We start from the raw sequence: 12912 nt of genomic DNA, 5'->3' as shown, positions 1-12912 counted from the left end.
CACACACACCTCACATGGTTATAACTTGCTCTTTTTTTTTTATTTATTTTTTCAAGACAGGGTTCTCTGTAGTTTTGGAGCCTGTCCTGGAACTTGCTCTGGAGACCAGCCTTATTATATTTTTAACTAGCATTTTTGTGTGTGTATGTGTGTGTGTGTGTAAGGATATTTTGCCTGCATGTATGTCTTTTGTACTACATATGTGCCTGGCACCCGCAGAGGCCAGAAGAGGGTGTCAGGTTGCCTGGGACCAGAGTCACAGCCAATTATTGTTTACCAGGTGTGTGCTGGGGACGGGTGTATGCTGGGAACTGGTGTGTGCTGGGAACTGGTGTGTGCCTTCTGTTCAGGAGGGTGTATGAACGACTTTCTCTAAGGGTGTGAGAGAAAAAGTCCAGGGGAGCCAGCCCTTCTGTTTGTTCTTTGACAAAAGCCACAGGGAGAACGCCCCTAGGTCTTCACTCCCCGAGTGAATAGAACAAAGAGGGAAGGAAGCTACAGACAGTTGATATTGCATGGAAGTGCATCCATGACTTCCGCTTGGCTCCACCATCTTCCTGAGGGTCTGGTCTCAAAGCCCTTTAAGGGGCCTGGAGAGGTGGATCAGTGGTTATGAACACTGGCTGTTCTTGCAGAGGATCTGGGTTCAGTTCCCAGAGTCCACATGGTGGATAACAGCCGGTTGGTAACTCCAGTTCCAGGGGATCTGGCACACTCTTCTGACCTCTGCAGTCACCAGGCACACATCCGGGGCAATACATCCATGCGGAGAAACACTCATATACATGAATTAAAACAAAAAATAAAATCCCTTTCATGTCATGTTGGTGGTACTGGAGCAAAAAGTGGAGGAAAGATCCAAGGACATATGGAAAATGGACACTCAAATGGATCCTCTGGGGGGAGGGGGGCGTCTCAGACAGGGCCACCTCAACCCAGCTGATGTCAAGGCTGTACCCACTCCAGGTCAGGATCACAGTCCCATAGCGACCCTTCCAGATCTACACACTCCTGGGCTAGTCCGGGATTCAGGCTGCAGGCAGACTCACACGGCACTGGCACGGGGTTTCTCAGCTTTCCCACTGTCCTCAGCCTCTGTTCCGTGGCACTCCAGGGGTCCCTCACCGGCCCTTGTGCCTTGAGGGTGGAGGTTTGGGTTGTACACCCAGCTCCCACACTGTGAGTTGGAGCTACTCTTTTGTTTTTTAAATAAATTCACACATCATATTTGTTTGATGTACAGCTTTACTTTTTCTTCTTTTGCAGTGCTTGGCAAGAGACCCAGGGTCTGCCACATGCTAGACAGGTGCTTAGCCACTGAGCGGTCTGTATTCCCAGCTCTGAAAACTGTCTTAGAACGAGCCCTTGGACTAGATGGTCCGTAGAAGGCTAACATGCTGTGGTCCCCAGTTCACTTGGAAGCACACTTGCTGCCCTCCCCTCCCACAGGCAGGGCCTCCCTCGAGCCTCTTGCTAGCAGGAGGAAGGCAAAGGCATAGGGAAGGAGTCAGAGTGAGGAGGGCCCAGCAGCTATCGGCTGCCCTGGACTTCTCTCGGCGCTCACACAGGAGGCTTTGTGGGCAGGCATTCCCCCTCCTCACTGCCTGCAGGACCTGGCCTGAGTCTTTGTACTTAGGAGCCCTGTAGCTCCATGCAGTCCCCCTGGCGCAGGATATGCTGCAGCAGCCCGTTGACCACGTCCAGCGTCTCGTCCTTCTCCAACACAATGTCATAGGAATCCATGTACCGCTCCCGCCGCTCCTCCACCTGCCCGGGGAAGCAGATCTGAGTCCCCCAAATGTCTTTCTTTGCATCCTTTGCTCTCAGGCCTCTGGGGCCTGGGGGAGAGGCATGCAAGCACCACTCCCCGGCTCTCCTGTGAAAGCCTGGAGAGTTCAAGGTTATAGGGACACAGGAAGGCAAATGAGGAGCACTGGGCCAGTGTCAAACAGACAGTAACAAGAACTATAGACAAATGCCCAGGCGTCACAAGTAGTCTTCATATGACTCTGGCATCCACTGGGCTCCTGCCTCTCCTGGCTGGGTCCACCCTTCTGGCCACCTTCTCTGAGCCCTTCTGGTCTGTGCCCTGTCCACCCCTGCCTGCCTCTGCTGTTTTTGTCTCCTTTTATAAAGTCATGCTTCCATCCCTGGCATTTCCCATCTCAGTCAAGCTAGAGAAACCCTGTCTCAGACGCCAGAACCAACCAAACGAACAAAAAAGCCACCTCCAAGAAACCCAAGGATGAGAGTTAAATAGGATGGCAGCATTTGCGTGACTAGACTGGGAACTGACACATGTTGATTGTATAGCCACGCATGTAAGGCTGATGTGACCTTCTTCTCTCACGTCTTGAGCCAAGTCATAGTGGAAAGAGCTGAGGCTCTGGGATGTAACTCAATGATAGAGCATTTACCTGGCTTCTCTCAGGTTCTATGCTCCTTTTCTTGCATGTGCGTGTGCGCGTGCACCCCCCCCCCCAAAAGAGAGATCATAAATCATGGTTTGATGGTAAATTCATGTAATTCCATCATTTAGGAGCCTGAGGCAAGATGGTCAGAAGTTCAAGGCTAGCCTTAGCTACAGTTTGAGACTAGTTTTGGATACATAAATTCCCATTTCACCCCGCCCCCCACCACATTCAAGGGGGGGGTGGAGAATACAACTATGGCCCTCCTCTGTAGCTCTAATCCTTTCCACAATATTCAGTACATGAAAGGCATGCAAGAGTGTAAAAAGGCCAGGCATTGGAGGCGCACACCTTTAATCCCAGCACTCCGGAGGCAGAGGCAGGCGGATCTCTGAATTCAAGGTCAGCCTGGTCTACAAGAGCTAGTTCCGGGACAGGCCCCAAAGCTACAGAGAAACCCTGTCTTGAAAAACAAAACAAAAAAGGGTGTAAAAAGGAATCGATCCAGAAGCCATAGGGGAAAGCCCAGCCAAGCCCCTGCTTACCTTGTCGTTTAGGAAGCCAATCTTGAGAATGTTCTGCACCCCAGGGACCCCATCAGCCATAGTGAGGTCCCCCATGGAGTCTCCAAGCAGGATGATGTTGGTTTTGCCCTGAAGCTGCTGGAAGTAACCGGAGTTCTCACACACGGAGCTATTCTTGTTATAGGTGTGGATGAGTTGGCCCTTGAAGCCTTGCAGGAAACCCTAAAACACAAGAGACAGAGAGCAAGACTAGGGGGACCCATGGAGCACAGGGATCTGTCATGGGAAGAACTCCAAACCCAGAATAATGGCAAAGTTTTACTTTAGCCTGAAGGAAGGGCTGGAAAACTAGGCTGGATTTGGTCTGCTTCTCTAAATGGTTGCACGGAACACAGCTGGCCTCATTTGTTTGCGTCTTGCTTTTGGGTGCATTCTGGGAGGTGATGGCAAGGTTGAGGGGAGGTGCAAGAGTGCTGCCCACAAAAGCCTTAGCCTGCAAGGTTGGCCTCTTCCCAAGTCACTGGGATTTAGCCCGGGGCCTTACACTTGCAAGCACTGCACCATTGAGCTTCACCTCCAACTCTTCCCTGCTTTTCTTTTGAGACAGGGTCTCTCTGTGTAGCTTTAGCTGGCTGTGAACCCAGAGGTCCGCCTGTCTCTGCATCCTGAATGAGAGGATTAAAGGTGCACACCACCCACTGTGCCAGTTTTCTTTCTTTCTTGTTTTTGTTTTCGAGACAGGGTCTCACTACACATCCATCACCCTGGTTATCCTAGAACTCACTATGTGGACCAGGCTGGTCTCGAACTCATAGATTCCGGGATTAAAGGAGTGCACCACCATGCCTGCCCCAGTGAGACCCATCTTTTGCCATCTAGGCTTCCCAGGCTCTCTTTGGATTTGTTCTGCAGCTCAGGCCAAGCAGGTCTTGGACTTTCAGTGTTCTAAGTCTCCTGAGCAGCTGGGACCACACGCCTGTGCCTCCAGGTCCAAACTGCTTGGCCTTTATAGGAGAACTTTATAATTTCTGTTGTAAACAATGACCATTAAGTGTTCCTGATTTCCATTCTGGTGGAAACCCTGGAATACAAAAGCTGCTCGGTCAGGCTGCAGGAACCATTCAGAGGTAAGAGCAGCTGCTGAAAGGCCAGGGTCAAGACTCTCACCTGAAAAACAACGTTCTCTGGGTCACACGCGTTGTTAGCACTTGGCTATAGGCCATTAAGAGGGACAAAATTTCATTAATGATTTGTTTGAGACAGGGTCCTGTAGCCCAGTGAATCTGAACTCATTATGCAGGCGAGGCTGGCTTTGAAATCCTAAGGATGCTTCCTTCACCTCGCAAGTACTGGGATTAAAGGCACAGGCCATCATGGCTGCCCACTCAGCAGTGAAAGCTTGGGTAAACTGGAACCCTGACCTCTGGCTTTCAATACGCAAGTCAAGGTATATGCCCTCCGGTACCCAGGGTGACACACAGGGCTATGGTGACAGAGAACTGACTGCTGATCCTTTCAAAGTAACACACAAGCTGGGTGTGGGGGTAAATGCTTCAGTCCCAGCATGTAGGAGGGAGAGCCTGGTTTATAGGAGCCTGGTCTATACAGTGAGTTCTAGGACAGCCGGGGCTATAGAGAAAGACCCTGTCTCAACAAAGAAAGCAAGTAATCCATAAAGCCAAGTGCCAGGTCTCATACCTATCGTCCCAGCCATGTGGGAGCCGAGGCCAGAGGACTGAGCTCAGGAACTCCAGGCCAGTCTAGGTAATGTAGCAAGACTCTCGTCTCAAAGAAAGGAAGGGGCAACCAGACTAAAAATGCCCACCAGAGGGCAAAGAGGCCAGATGGTAAAGCAAAAAGGCCCATAGGCTGGCAGCCCACCCCGCCTCTTTGTAGCCCGCCTGAGACGTGGCTCACATCCTCACTGAAATCCATGTAGTTAGACACAATGTGGATGTTGGGGTGGAACACTTTCATCTGCCGGATAATTTCCTCCAGGATATCCCCGATGCCCGCCGAGAAGATGAAAAGCGGGATGTTGTTATGGTAGAGTGTGTCGAAGAAAGTCTTATATCCCTCCCTGTAAAGAGACAAGGGCTGTGAATGGCATGGCCCTCCCTACTGCTATTTTATTTTCTACTCAGGTTGGTATTTTATTTGTGTGTATGTGTGTGCGCGCGCGCGCACACACACGTGCAGGTTACACACAGGTCTACCTGTGACCTGAGCGTGGAGGCCAGAGGTCAACTTCTTGAGTGTCCTTCTTCAGGAGACATTCATCTTTCCTTTTCCCTTCCCTTCCCTTCCCTTCCCTTCCCTTCCCTTCCCTTCCCTTCCCTTCCTTTCCTTCCCTTTTCCTTTCCTTTCCTTCTTTCCTTTTCTTTTTCAAGACAGGGTTTCTCTGTGTAGCCCTGTCTGTCCTGGAACTTACTCTGTAGACCAGGCTGGCCTCGAACTCACAGAGATCGACTTGCCTCTGCCTCCCGAGTGCTGGGATTAAAAGCGTGCATCACTATGCCTGTCATTTATTTTTGTTTTTGAAAATTTACTTATCATTGTATGTTTATGGGCATAGATGTGTCACAGCACACGTGTGGAGGCCAAAGAACAACACCATGGAGTCAGTCCCCCTCTCGACCTTTACATGGGGCTGGGATTACAGTAGCCAGGCTTGTATGACAAGCATCTTACCCACCCCTCACTTTGTTTCGAGGCAGGGTCTCTCACTGGGATCTGGGGCTCACTAGTTAGGCAGGCCAGTCAGTCCCAGGGATTTTCCTGTCTGCACTTCCCCAGTGCTGGGATTACAAACTCATCCTACCAGACCCAGCTTTCGGGGCAGAGTGCAGGCCTGCACGCTTCATGAAGTAAGCACTTTACCAACTGGGCCACCATCTCAGCACCTCGGGCAAGGAATTTTTAAATTATTTTGTTTGTTTATACATAGTATAACATACAGACACATAAAACATAGGAGATCTCTCTCTCTCTCATATATATATTTTTTTTTAATTTTTTTTTTTTAATTTTTTTTGAGAAAAGGTCTTCCAGTGTAATCCTGACTGGCCTGGAACTGGAACTTGCTATATAGACCACGCTGGCCTCGGACTCAAGAGAGCCACTTGCCTCCTGAGTGCTTGGATTAGAAGTATGTGCCACCCCACCAGCTTTTTCCTTTAAAAAAGAAAACCTGGGCCGGGCGATGGTGGCGCACGCCTTTAATCCCAGCACTCGGGAGGCAGAGGCAGGTGGATCTCTGGGAGTTCGAGGCCAGCCTGGTCTACAAGAGCTAGTTCCGGGACAGGCACCAAAGCTACGGAGAAACCCTGTCTCAAAAAAAAAACAAAAACAAAACAAAACAAAAAAAAGAAAACCTGGGGGACTGACTGGAGAGACGACTCAGCAATGTTAGGAGCACTTGCTGCTCTACCAGAGGACCTGGACTCAAAGCCCACATGATGGCTCACAACCATCCATGACCACAGCTCCGGGGGAGCCAATGGCCTCTTCTGGACCACTCGGGTGTCAGGCACACATGGTATACATACATAGGTGCAGGAAAACATATATACACAAAATAAAATAAACTCATGTAAAAAATTAAGGCTCTGTGCGTTTAACTCGGGTGGAGCTCTTGATAGCTTGCTCAGAACACCTATACCACAAACAAAACTCCACATATAAACCTCAGGTGACAATGTATGGTCACACAGCCCCAGCACTCAGGAGGCAGAGGCAGGTGGGTCTCTGAGTTCAAGGCCAGCCCAGTTATAGAGTGAGCTCCAGACAGCTAGGGTTACACAGAGAAACCCTGTCCTAAAAAATCAAAATGAAATAAAATTTTAAAAAAAAATTAAAAAAAGGATGCTAGTCAACCAGAGGGACCAGAGTTCTGGTTTGTGTGTGTGTGTTTTCAAACCATCATTTAAAAGGAGTTGGCCCTTAGGAGATGAAGGTCTGGCCATTTTGCACAACATCTCACTGAAGCAAATGGCTTCTGGGGCCACCTTTCCTTCTCCCAGCCCCTAACCACTCAACCCTCCCCAGCCTTCTCTGCCTGGGCCAAAGTTTTAGACTGGCTTTCATTTTTATTTTTCAATACAAGGATGAAATTTATAAGCCCCCAGCATGCCAGGCAAGTACCTAACCAGGGAGCTACACCCCAGCCCACAAAGCTGCTCAGACTAGTCTGGCAGAAACACTTAGAGCAAGGGGCTTACCTGAGCATTGCCGTGGAGTCTCTAACCACCTGCGCTATCTGGAATTTCTGTATCCTCTGCTGGCACAGGAGATTGTGGGCTTTGGACCACCTAGGAACAGACAACCCACACACCCCAAGTCCCAGTCACCCCAGGAAGTCAAACGCCTCGTCCCTTGTCCCCTCTGGTAGTACTCACTGGGGGAATGAGCACATTCTGCCACACAGAGGCGGCTCCTGAAGGACTTTAAGAGATCCTTAGAAGGAAGTTGGGAAAGGAGAGCTGCGCAGTGAATCAGGGAGAGCAAACCTCTTCTGAACCCCACCCCCGTGGGGACCTAGGACACTATCCATGGACGCCAGGTTTTGTTTAACAGGGTCTTGTATAGTGCAGGCTAGCCTATAACTTCCTGTAAAGCCAAGAACAACCCTGATCCTCCTGCCCCATCTATCTCCCCAGCGCTAGGATGATAGGCGTGTTCCACCATGGCCAAACTTAGCGGTGCTCGCTTCTATATGAATTTTGGGGTTTGATTGTGTCCCCAGGTTACCAACTGGAACTCTGTGGTGGTCTGAATGAGAATAAACCCTGTAGGCTCATAAATTTGAGTGTTCCCCAAAGTTGGTGGAACTGTTTGGGAAGGATCAGGAGGTGTGGCTTTGTTGGGGGTATAACACTGGGGGTGGGTTTGAACTTTCAAAAGCCATGCGTGCTTCCTGCTGCCATGGTCCCTGACATGATGGTCATGGCTCACCCTCTGAACTGTAAGCCCCCCAAAAAACTCCTTCTTCTACCAGTTGCCTTGGTCACGGTATCTTAGCACAGCAACAAAAAGGTAATTACGACAATCCCCGACAAGAGGAGTTGGGTCAGGGGGCTTTGCCCTTAAGAATGAATGAAATTAGGTTACTAAAGGGGAAGTTTGGCCTCTCTTATTCTCTCTCTTTTCTGTTGTTCTTACCCCCCTTTAGCCCTCCTGCTACGGAGTGACCCAGCAACAAAGCCGTTGGCAGATGCCAAACCCTTCATCTGGGACTTCCCAGGCTCCTCAACTGGGAGCCAATGAACTCTGTTCATTATGCGCTATCCAGACAGTGGCATTCTGTTACCCCAGAACAAAACAGACTGACTTAGGCCACTTGCTGCTTATCTCTCAAGCCAAGGCATTTCTAACCGACTCCAAGAAGTCCCTGAGGTTTTCCTCCCTAGCAGCAGAGTCAGGGCGTAAGGCAGTGTCATGGTCCTCAGGAAGGAGGTTCACTGAAGGACAGTTGTGCCGGCTCCCTCCACCTTCTGTCACAGGAGTGCTTTCCTGGTCAATGACGCACTTACCACTGCACCATGTGAGGCAGCTTCTCTTTGATGGTCCGGTGTGGGTCGATCTCAATGGGGTAATAGTGGTGAAAGAGCGCGCTGAGCTACAACAGCCAACGAGGAGAGAGGTCACTAGTGCCACCCCATGGGCCCCCAGGGAAGATCAAAACCACCTCAGGATGGTGCTTCCTCTAAAAGTTTTCTTCAAGTCTTCACAAGGGATACATCATGTATGAAACTCAAGTTTCTCCACATGCTTTCCGACGGCTCACGCTTCCCTATTATATACGGTATGCGGTGGGGCGGTACTCAGAGTTCATTGCTCGTTGGCACCCACCCCGAGAATGAGGCCGAGGAGTCCTTGGCATGAGCTAGACTTGGTGGCCCATGCCTATAATCCCAGCACTTGGAAGGAAGCGACAGGAGGATTACAGATGTGTAGCCTGGGCTATATAGGCAAGCCTAAGCTACATAGTAAAGTTTTGTCTCAAAACTAAAATATATACATATAGACGCTACGGGAGTGGGGGGCAGACAAGGAGTGGGAGCGGGGATGCAGCTTGTTGGCAGAGAGCTTGCCTAGAGCGCAATCCTCAGCATCACAAAATCCATGGAGGCTGAAGACTTAGCTCAGCAGTTAAGAGCACTTGCTGCCTTGGCAGAGGATCAGGGCTCAACCCCCAGCATGACATAGAGGCTCACAACTGTCTACAACTCTAGTCCTAGAGGACCTGACACCCTCTTTCCACCTCAGTGGGCACCAGGCACTCATGTGGTGTATGGATATATACGCACGCAAAACACACATAAAATAACAGTAATAAAAACTAGTCAGTGAGAGCCGGGCCTAGTGGCTCACACATTTAATCCCAGCACTTGGGAGGCAGAGGCAAGCAGATCTCTGTGAGTTCGAGGCCAGCCTGGTCTATAAAGTGAGTTTCAGGACAGTCAGAGCTGTTACACAGAGAAACCCTGTCTTGAAAAACCAAAAACAACACTAGTCAATGAGGCAGACACGTAAGTGATAACTGTCAAATAAGGGCTGGAGATGCAGCTCACCTGGGTGATTATTTGCCTAGCATCAACATGGTGGCTCACAGCCGTGGAACTCCAGTTCCAGAGGATATGGCGCCCTTTTTTGACTTTGTGGGCACCTGACAAACACACACACAGTACACATACATAAATGCAGGTAAAACACACACACACACACACACACACACACACATATAGTAAACCACCAGGCAGTGGTGGTGCACATCTTTAATACCAGCACTTGGGAGGCAGAAGCAGGCGGATCTCTGTGAGTTCGAGGCCATCCTGGTCTACAGAACGAGTTCTGGGATAGCCAAGGCTGCACAGAGAGACCCTGTCTTGGGCGGGGGGTGGGGAGAAGGAGAGAGGGGAAGGGAAAGAGAACTAAGTGACAGAGTTATCTGCAAGAATGAACTCAGCAATGTATAATAGCCTAGCCTGGCTCTGCTCCAGGAAGCGACCACTCAGGGCAAAAGCTTGGAGCCAAGCAAACCAGAGGCCAAAGCTCTAGAACTGGTTTCTCAGAATTTGTACACATCTTAAAGAAATGAATTAACATTCATTCAGAATGTTCTCCATATCTGCTCCCTTACCAGAAAGTAACACCATCAATGACATGGCACAATACAGTGGGAAGAGTTTGGGACAAAGTCTCTGCAAAACCAAGATATGTGACTCAACCAAATGACCAAGGGGCAAGTGGTTCAACCTCTTGAAACACCTGCTTTCTCACAATGGAGAGAGTAATACGATAGTTCTATCCACCTTTGGAGTAGAGGGTTGTTCAATAAGATATAGCATTCAAGTCTCGTGCAAACTCCATAGTTAGCAGTAAGCAGAGTGTTCACACACGAACCACCCATCACCGTGTCTCAGCCAACAGAGAAAAGCTGTCTCATATATGAAGACTAGACTCAGGGGTCTTGGAGAGATGGTTCAGCAGTTAAGTGCACAGACTGCTTTTCCAGAAGACAGGAGTTCAGCGCTCTCTCTCTCTCTCTCTCTCTCTCTCACACACACACACACACACACACACACACACACACACACACACTTTGCTATGACAAGCTTTAAAAAGGAATGTTTAAAAACAACAACAACAAAAACAACCAAACAACCAAAAAAAATCCAAAATATAAACAAAAAACAAACTGAGGAGCAAATCCAGCACATCAGCCATGCTTGGTGAGTTACCTCTGAGCTATATCCCAGACTCTTTTTTAGGTCTCACTATGTAGCCTTGGCCAGTTGCCCAGTTGCCTTGCAGACCAGGCTGGCACCGAACACTTAGAGATCCACCTGCCTCTTTCTCCTGAGATCTCTCTCTCTCTCTCTCTCTCTCTCTCTCTCTCTCTCTGGTGGTGGTGGTGGTGGTGGTGGTGGTGGTGGTGGTGGTGGTGGTGGTGGTGAGAGTTTCTCTGTGTAGCCCTGGCTGGCTTGGTATTTGCTCACTCTGCAGACCAGGCTGTCCCTGAACTCAAAGATCCACCTGCCTCTGCCTCCCAAGTACTGGAAATTAAAGGTGTGCACCACCACCACCTGGGTTCCTGTATGCCCTGCTTCCATTTTCAAACTTTTCGTATGGAGGTAGAGTCTCCTACATTGCCCAAGGTGACCCTGAACTCTTTCCGGAGCCCAGGCCGACCCTGAATTTGTAATACTCCCGCTTAGATCTCCGGGGTAACTGGGATTATAGGCCTCCACACTGGGTTTAAAGAATAAACTTTCTTAAGATTTCTGTCATGGAGTCTGTGGTTCAACCCCAGAAGAGGACCAGAGCTATTTTTGAGCAAAGAAGGGAGTGACCCACCTCTTTGCGGCAGTCCTCACTGATGATTTTGCTGTTATCCAGAATATCTGAAAAAAACAAAACTCCCTTTACTTGCTCCTTAGCAATTGTCCTCTTGAGACCTGCCAGGAAGGCTGCAATGTGACTTACTGTGGGAAGAGGGGCATCGCTGTCCGTTGTACGCGAATCTGCTCAAGGTCATGTCAAAATCGGAAATTACCTAAGAAACCAAAGAGAGATAATGGTGGCTGAACCTGGGGCCTGACCTCAGCCTGGGGTAACCACAAGTCTCACCAGCCACTGCCCAGTCAGCAGCAAAGCCTCTGCAAGGGTAGGAAGAGACAGAGAGGGGAAGGAAAGAAGCGATCCTGTGTCAGTACACGAGTTAACCTTGAGGAAACCAAAATCCCCTAAGTGTGTGGGACTCTCCGTGGCATCTTTCTCAAATGGACCGGTTCTTTCTCAAGGTGCCTTCCGACCTTTACGGATCTCCCCATCTTCAACTTCTTGTGGAGCCAGTTAGCCTGGGGTAGCCGGGCAGCTAGGCTTCAGAAGGCACTTCCCTTCTGAAACCAAGCCGCACGACCACATCGGACTACTTTGAAAGTTGGCTGTTGGGGCAGGTAGGCTCTCTCCCCCCCTAGGCGAGCCAATTTGTCCATGCCTACTCCGGGGTGCAGGCTCACAGCGTGCTCACCCGCTGTGGCGGGAAGACCGCAAGACAGACACCCTTCCGCCACCCGGCCCGGCTGTGCCCCGCGCCCCGGTACCTGCAGGCGGTCTCCTCCGCCCCTGCGAAGGGCACCCACGATTTCCTGCACCCGCCCGGGCTGCCGCATCAGGACCGTGGCCTTCATGAGACTCTTCACCTGTTGCGAGACCCGAGAGACCGGCTGACCCGAGCGCCGCGATAGGAGCTAAGGCAGCTGGGCCATCTCGCACCCGCGATCCCGCCACGCGGGACTCTCTCCCACCCACGGCCTCACCTCCTCCGCCATCGCGCCGACCGCCTGCTTGGTGGACGGCCCGGAAGACGGTGCCCGCCCCGCAACCTCACTGCGCAGGCGTCGTCTCGCTCAAGTAGCGCTGGACTCAGAGCAGCGGGCCGGCCGGCCGTTTGCAGCCGGCTCAGGATGCTGGCAGGAGAAACGCGTTGGGAGGTGGGCGGTTCTACTGTGTGTGGGGGTGGGGTAGGGGAGGACCAAGACTCTGGAGTCCTGTGCTGGGCTGACTGTCATGAGGCTTTGCTGTGCATGGGCTCCGGTCACTCTCTTCAGAATCCTTTGGCAAGAGCCGTCTTTCCCAGGATTTGGGTCATAGCTCAGTGGAAGAGTGCTTGCCTGCATATATATATTTATATGAGGCCCTGAGTTCCATCCCCAGTATTGCATGCAAATAACAAAGCCCACCAGGTAATCCGTATGCCTTTTGGACTAGGGATGCACCCAGGAGACACTTTCCTAACTGGGCCCCTCCTCATCACTAAGCAAATTAAGCCACCTCAGGGTCTAGAAGACCAACCTGACGTTTAATCAGCTTTGCTTCTGGCTCTGCACACGAGGAGCCCAGTGGGAGTTGGGGAAGGATGCTGCAGGGATGTGGAATCGACCTGAAAACGCAACAGGAAGGTACACTCAAGC

General features: G+C 50.6%; 1 protein-coding gene across 1 annotated transcript; it reads right to left on the bottom strand.

Annotated features, from left to right (window-relative positions):
• Positions 1-1227: 1227 nt before the first annotated feature.
• Positions 1228-12444, bottom strand: Nt5c3b (5'-nucleotidase, cytosolic IIIB). Its single transcript, XM_075990764.1, has 9 exons — positions 12259-12444; positions 12043-12141; positions 11423-11492; positions 11294-11340; positions 8467-8552; positions 7156-7245; positions 4853-5015; positions 2957-3157; positions 1228-1767 (listed from the first exon to the last, which is right to left on the bottom strand). The coding sequence occupies exons 1-9, from the start codon at positions 12268-12270 to the stop codon at positions 1633-1635; spliced, it is 903 nt and encodes a 300-aa protein (XP_075846879.1). The 5' UTR covers positions 12271-12444; the 3' UTR covers positions 1228-1632.
• Between the last annotated feature and the right edge of the window lie 468 nt (positions 12445-12912).

Source organism: Microtus pennsylvanicus, chromosome 11 (genome assembly GCF_037038515.1).
Source record: "Microtus pennsylvanicus isolate mMicPen1 chromosome 11, mMicPen1.hap1, whole genome shotgun sequence".
NCBI lineage: Eukaryota > Metazoa > Chordata > Mammalia > Rodentia > Cricetidae > Microtus > Microtus pennsylvanicus.
Note: the sequence above shows the minus strand (reverse complement) of the source record. Positions and strands in the feature narration are given on the sequence as shown.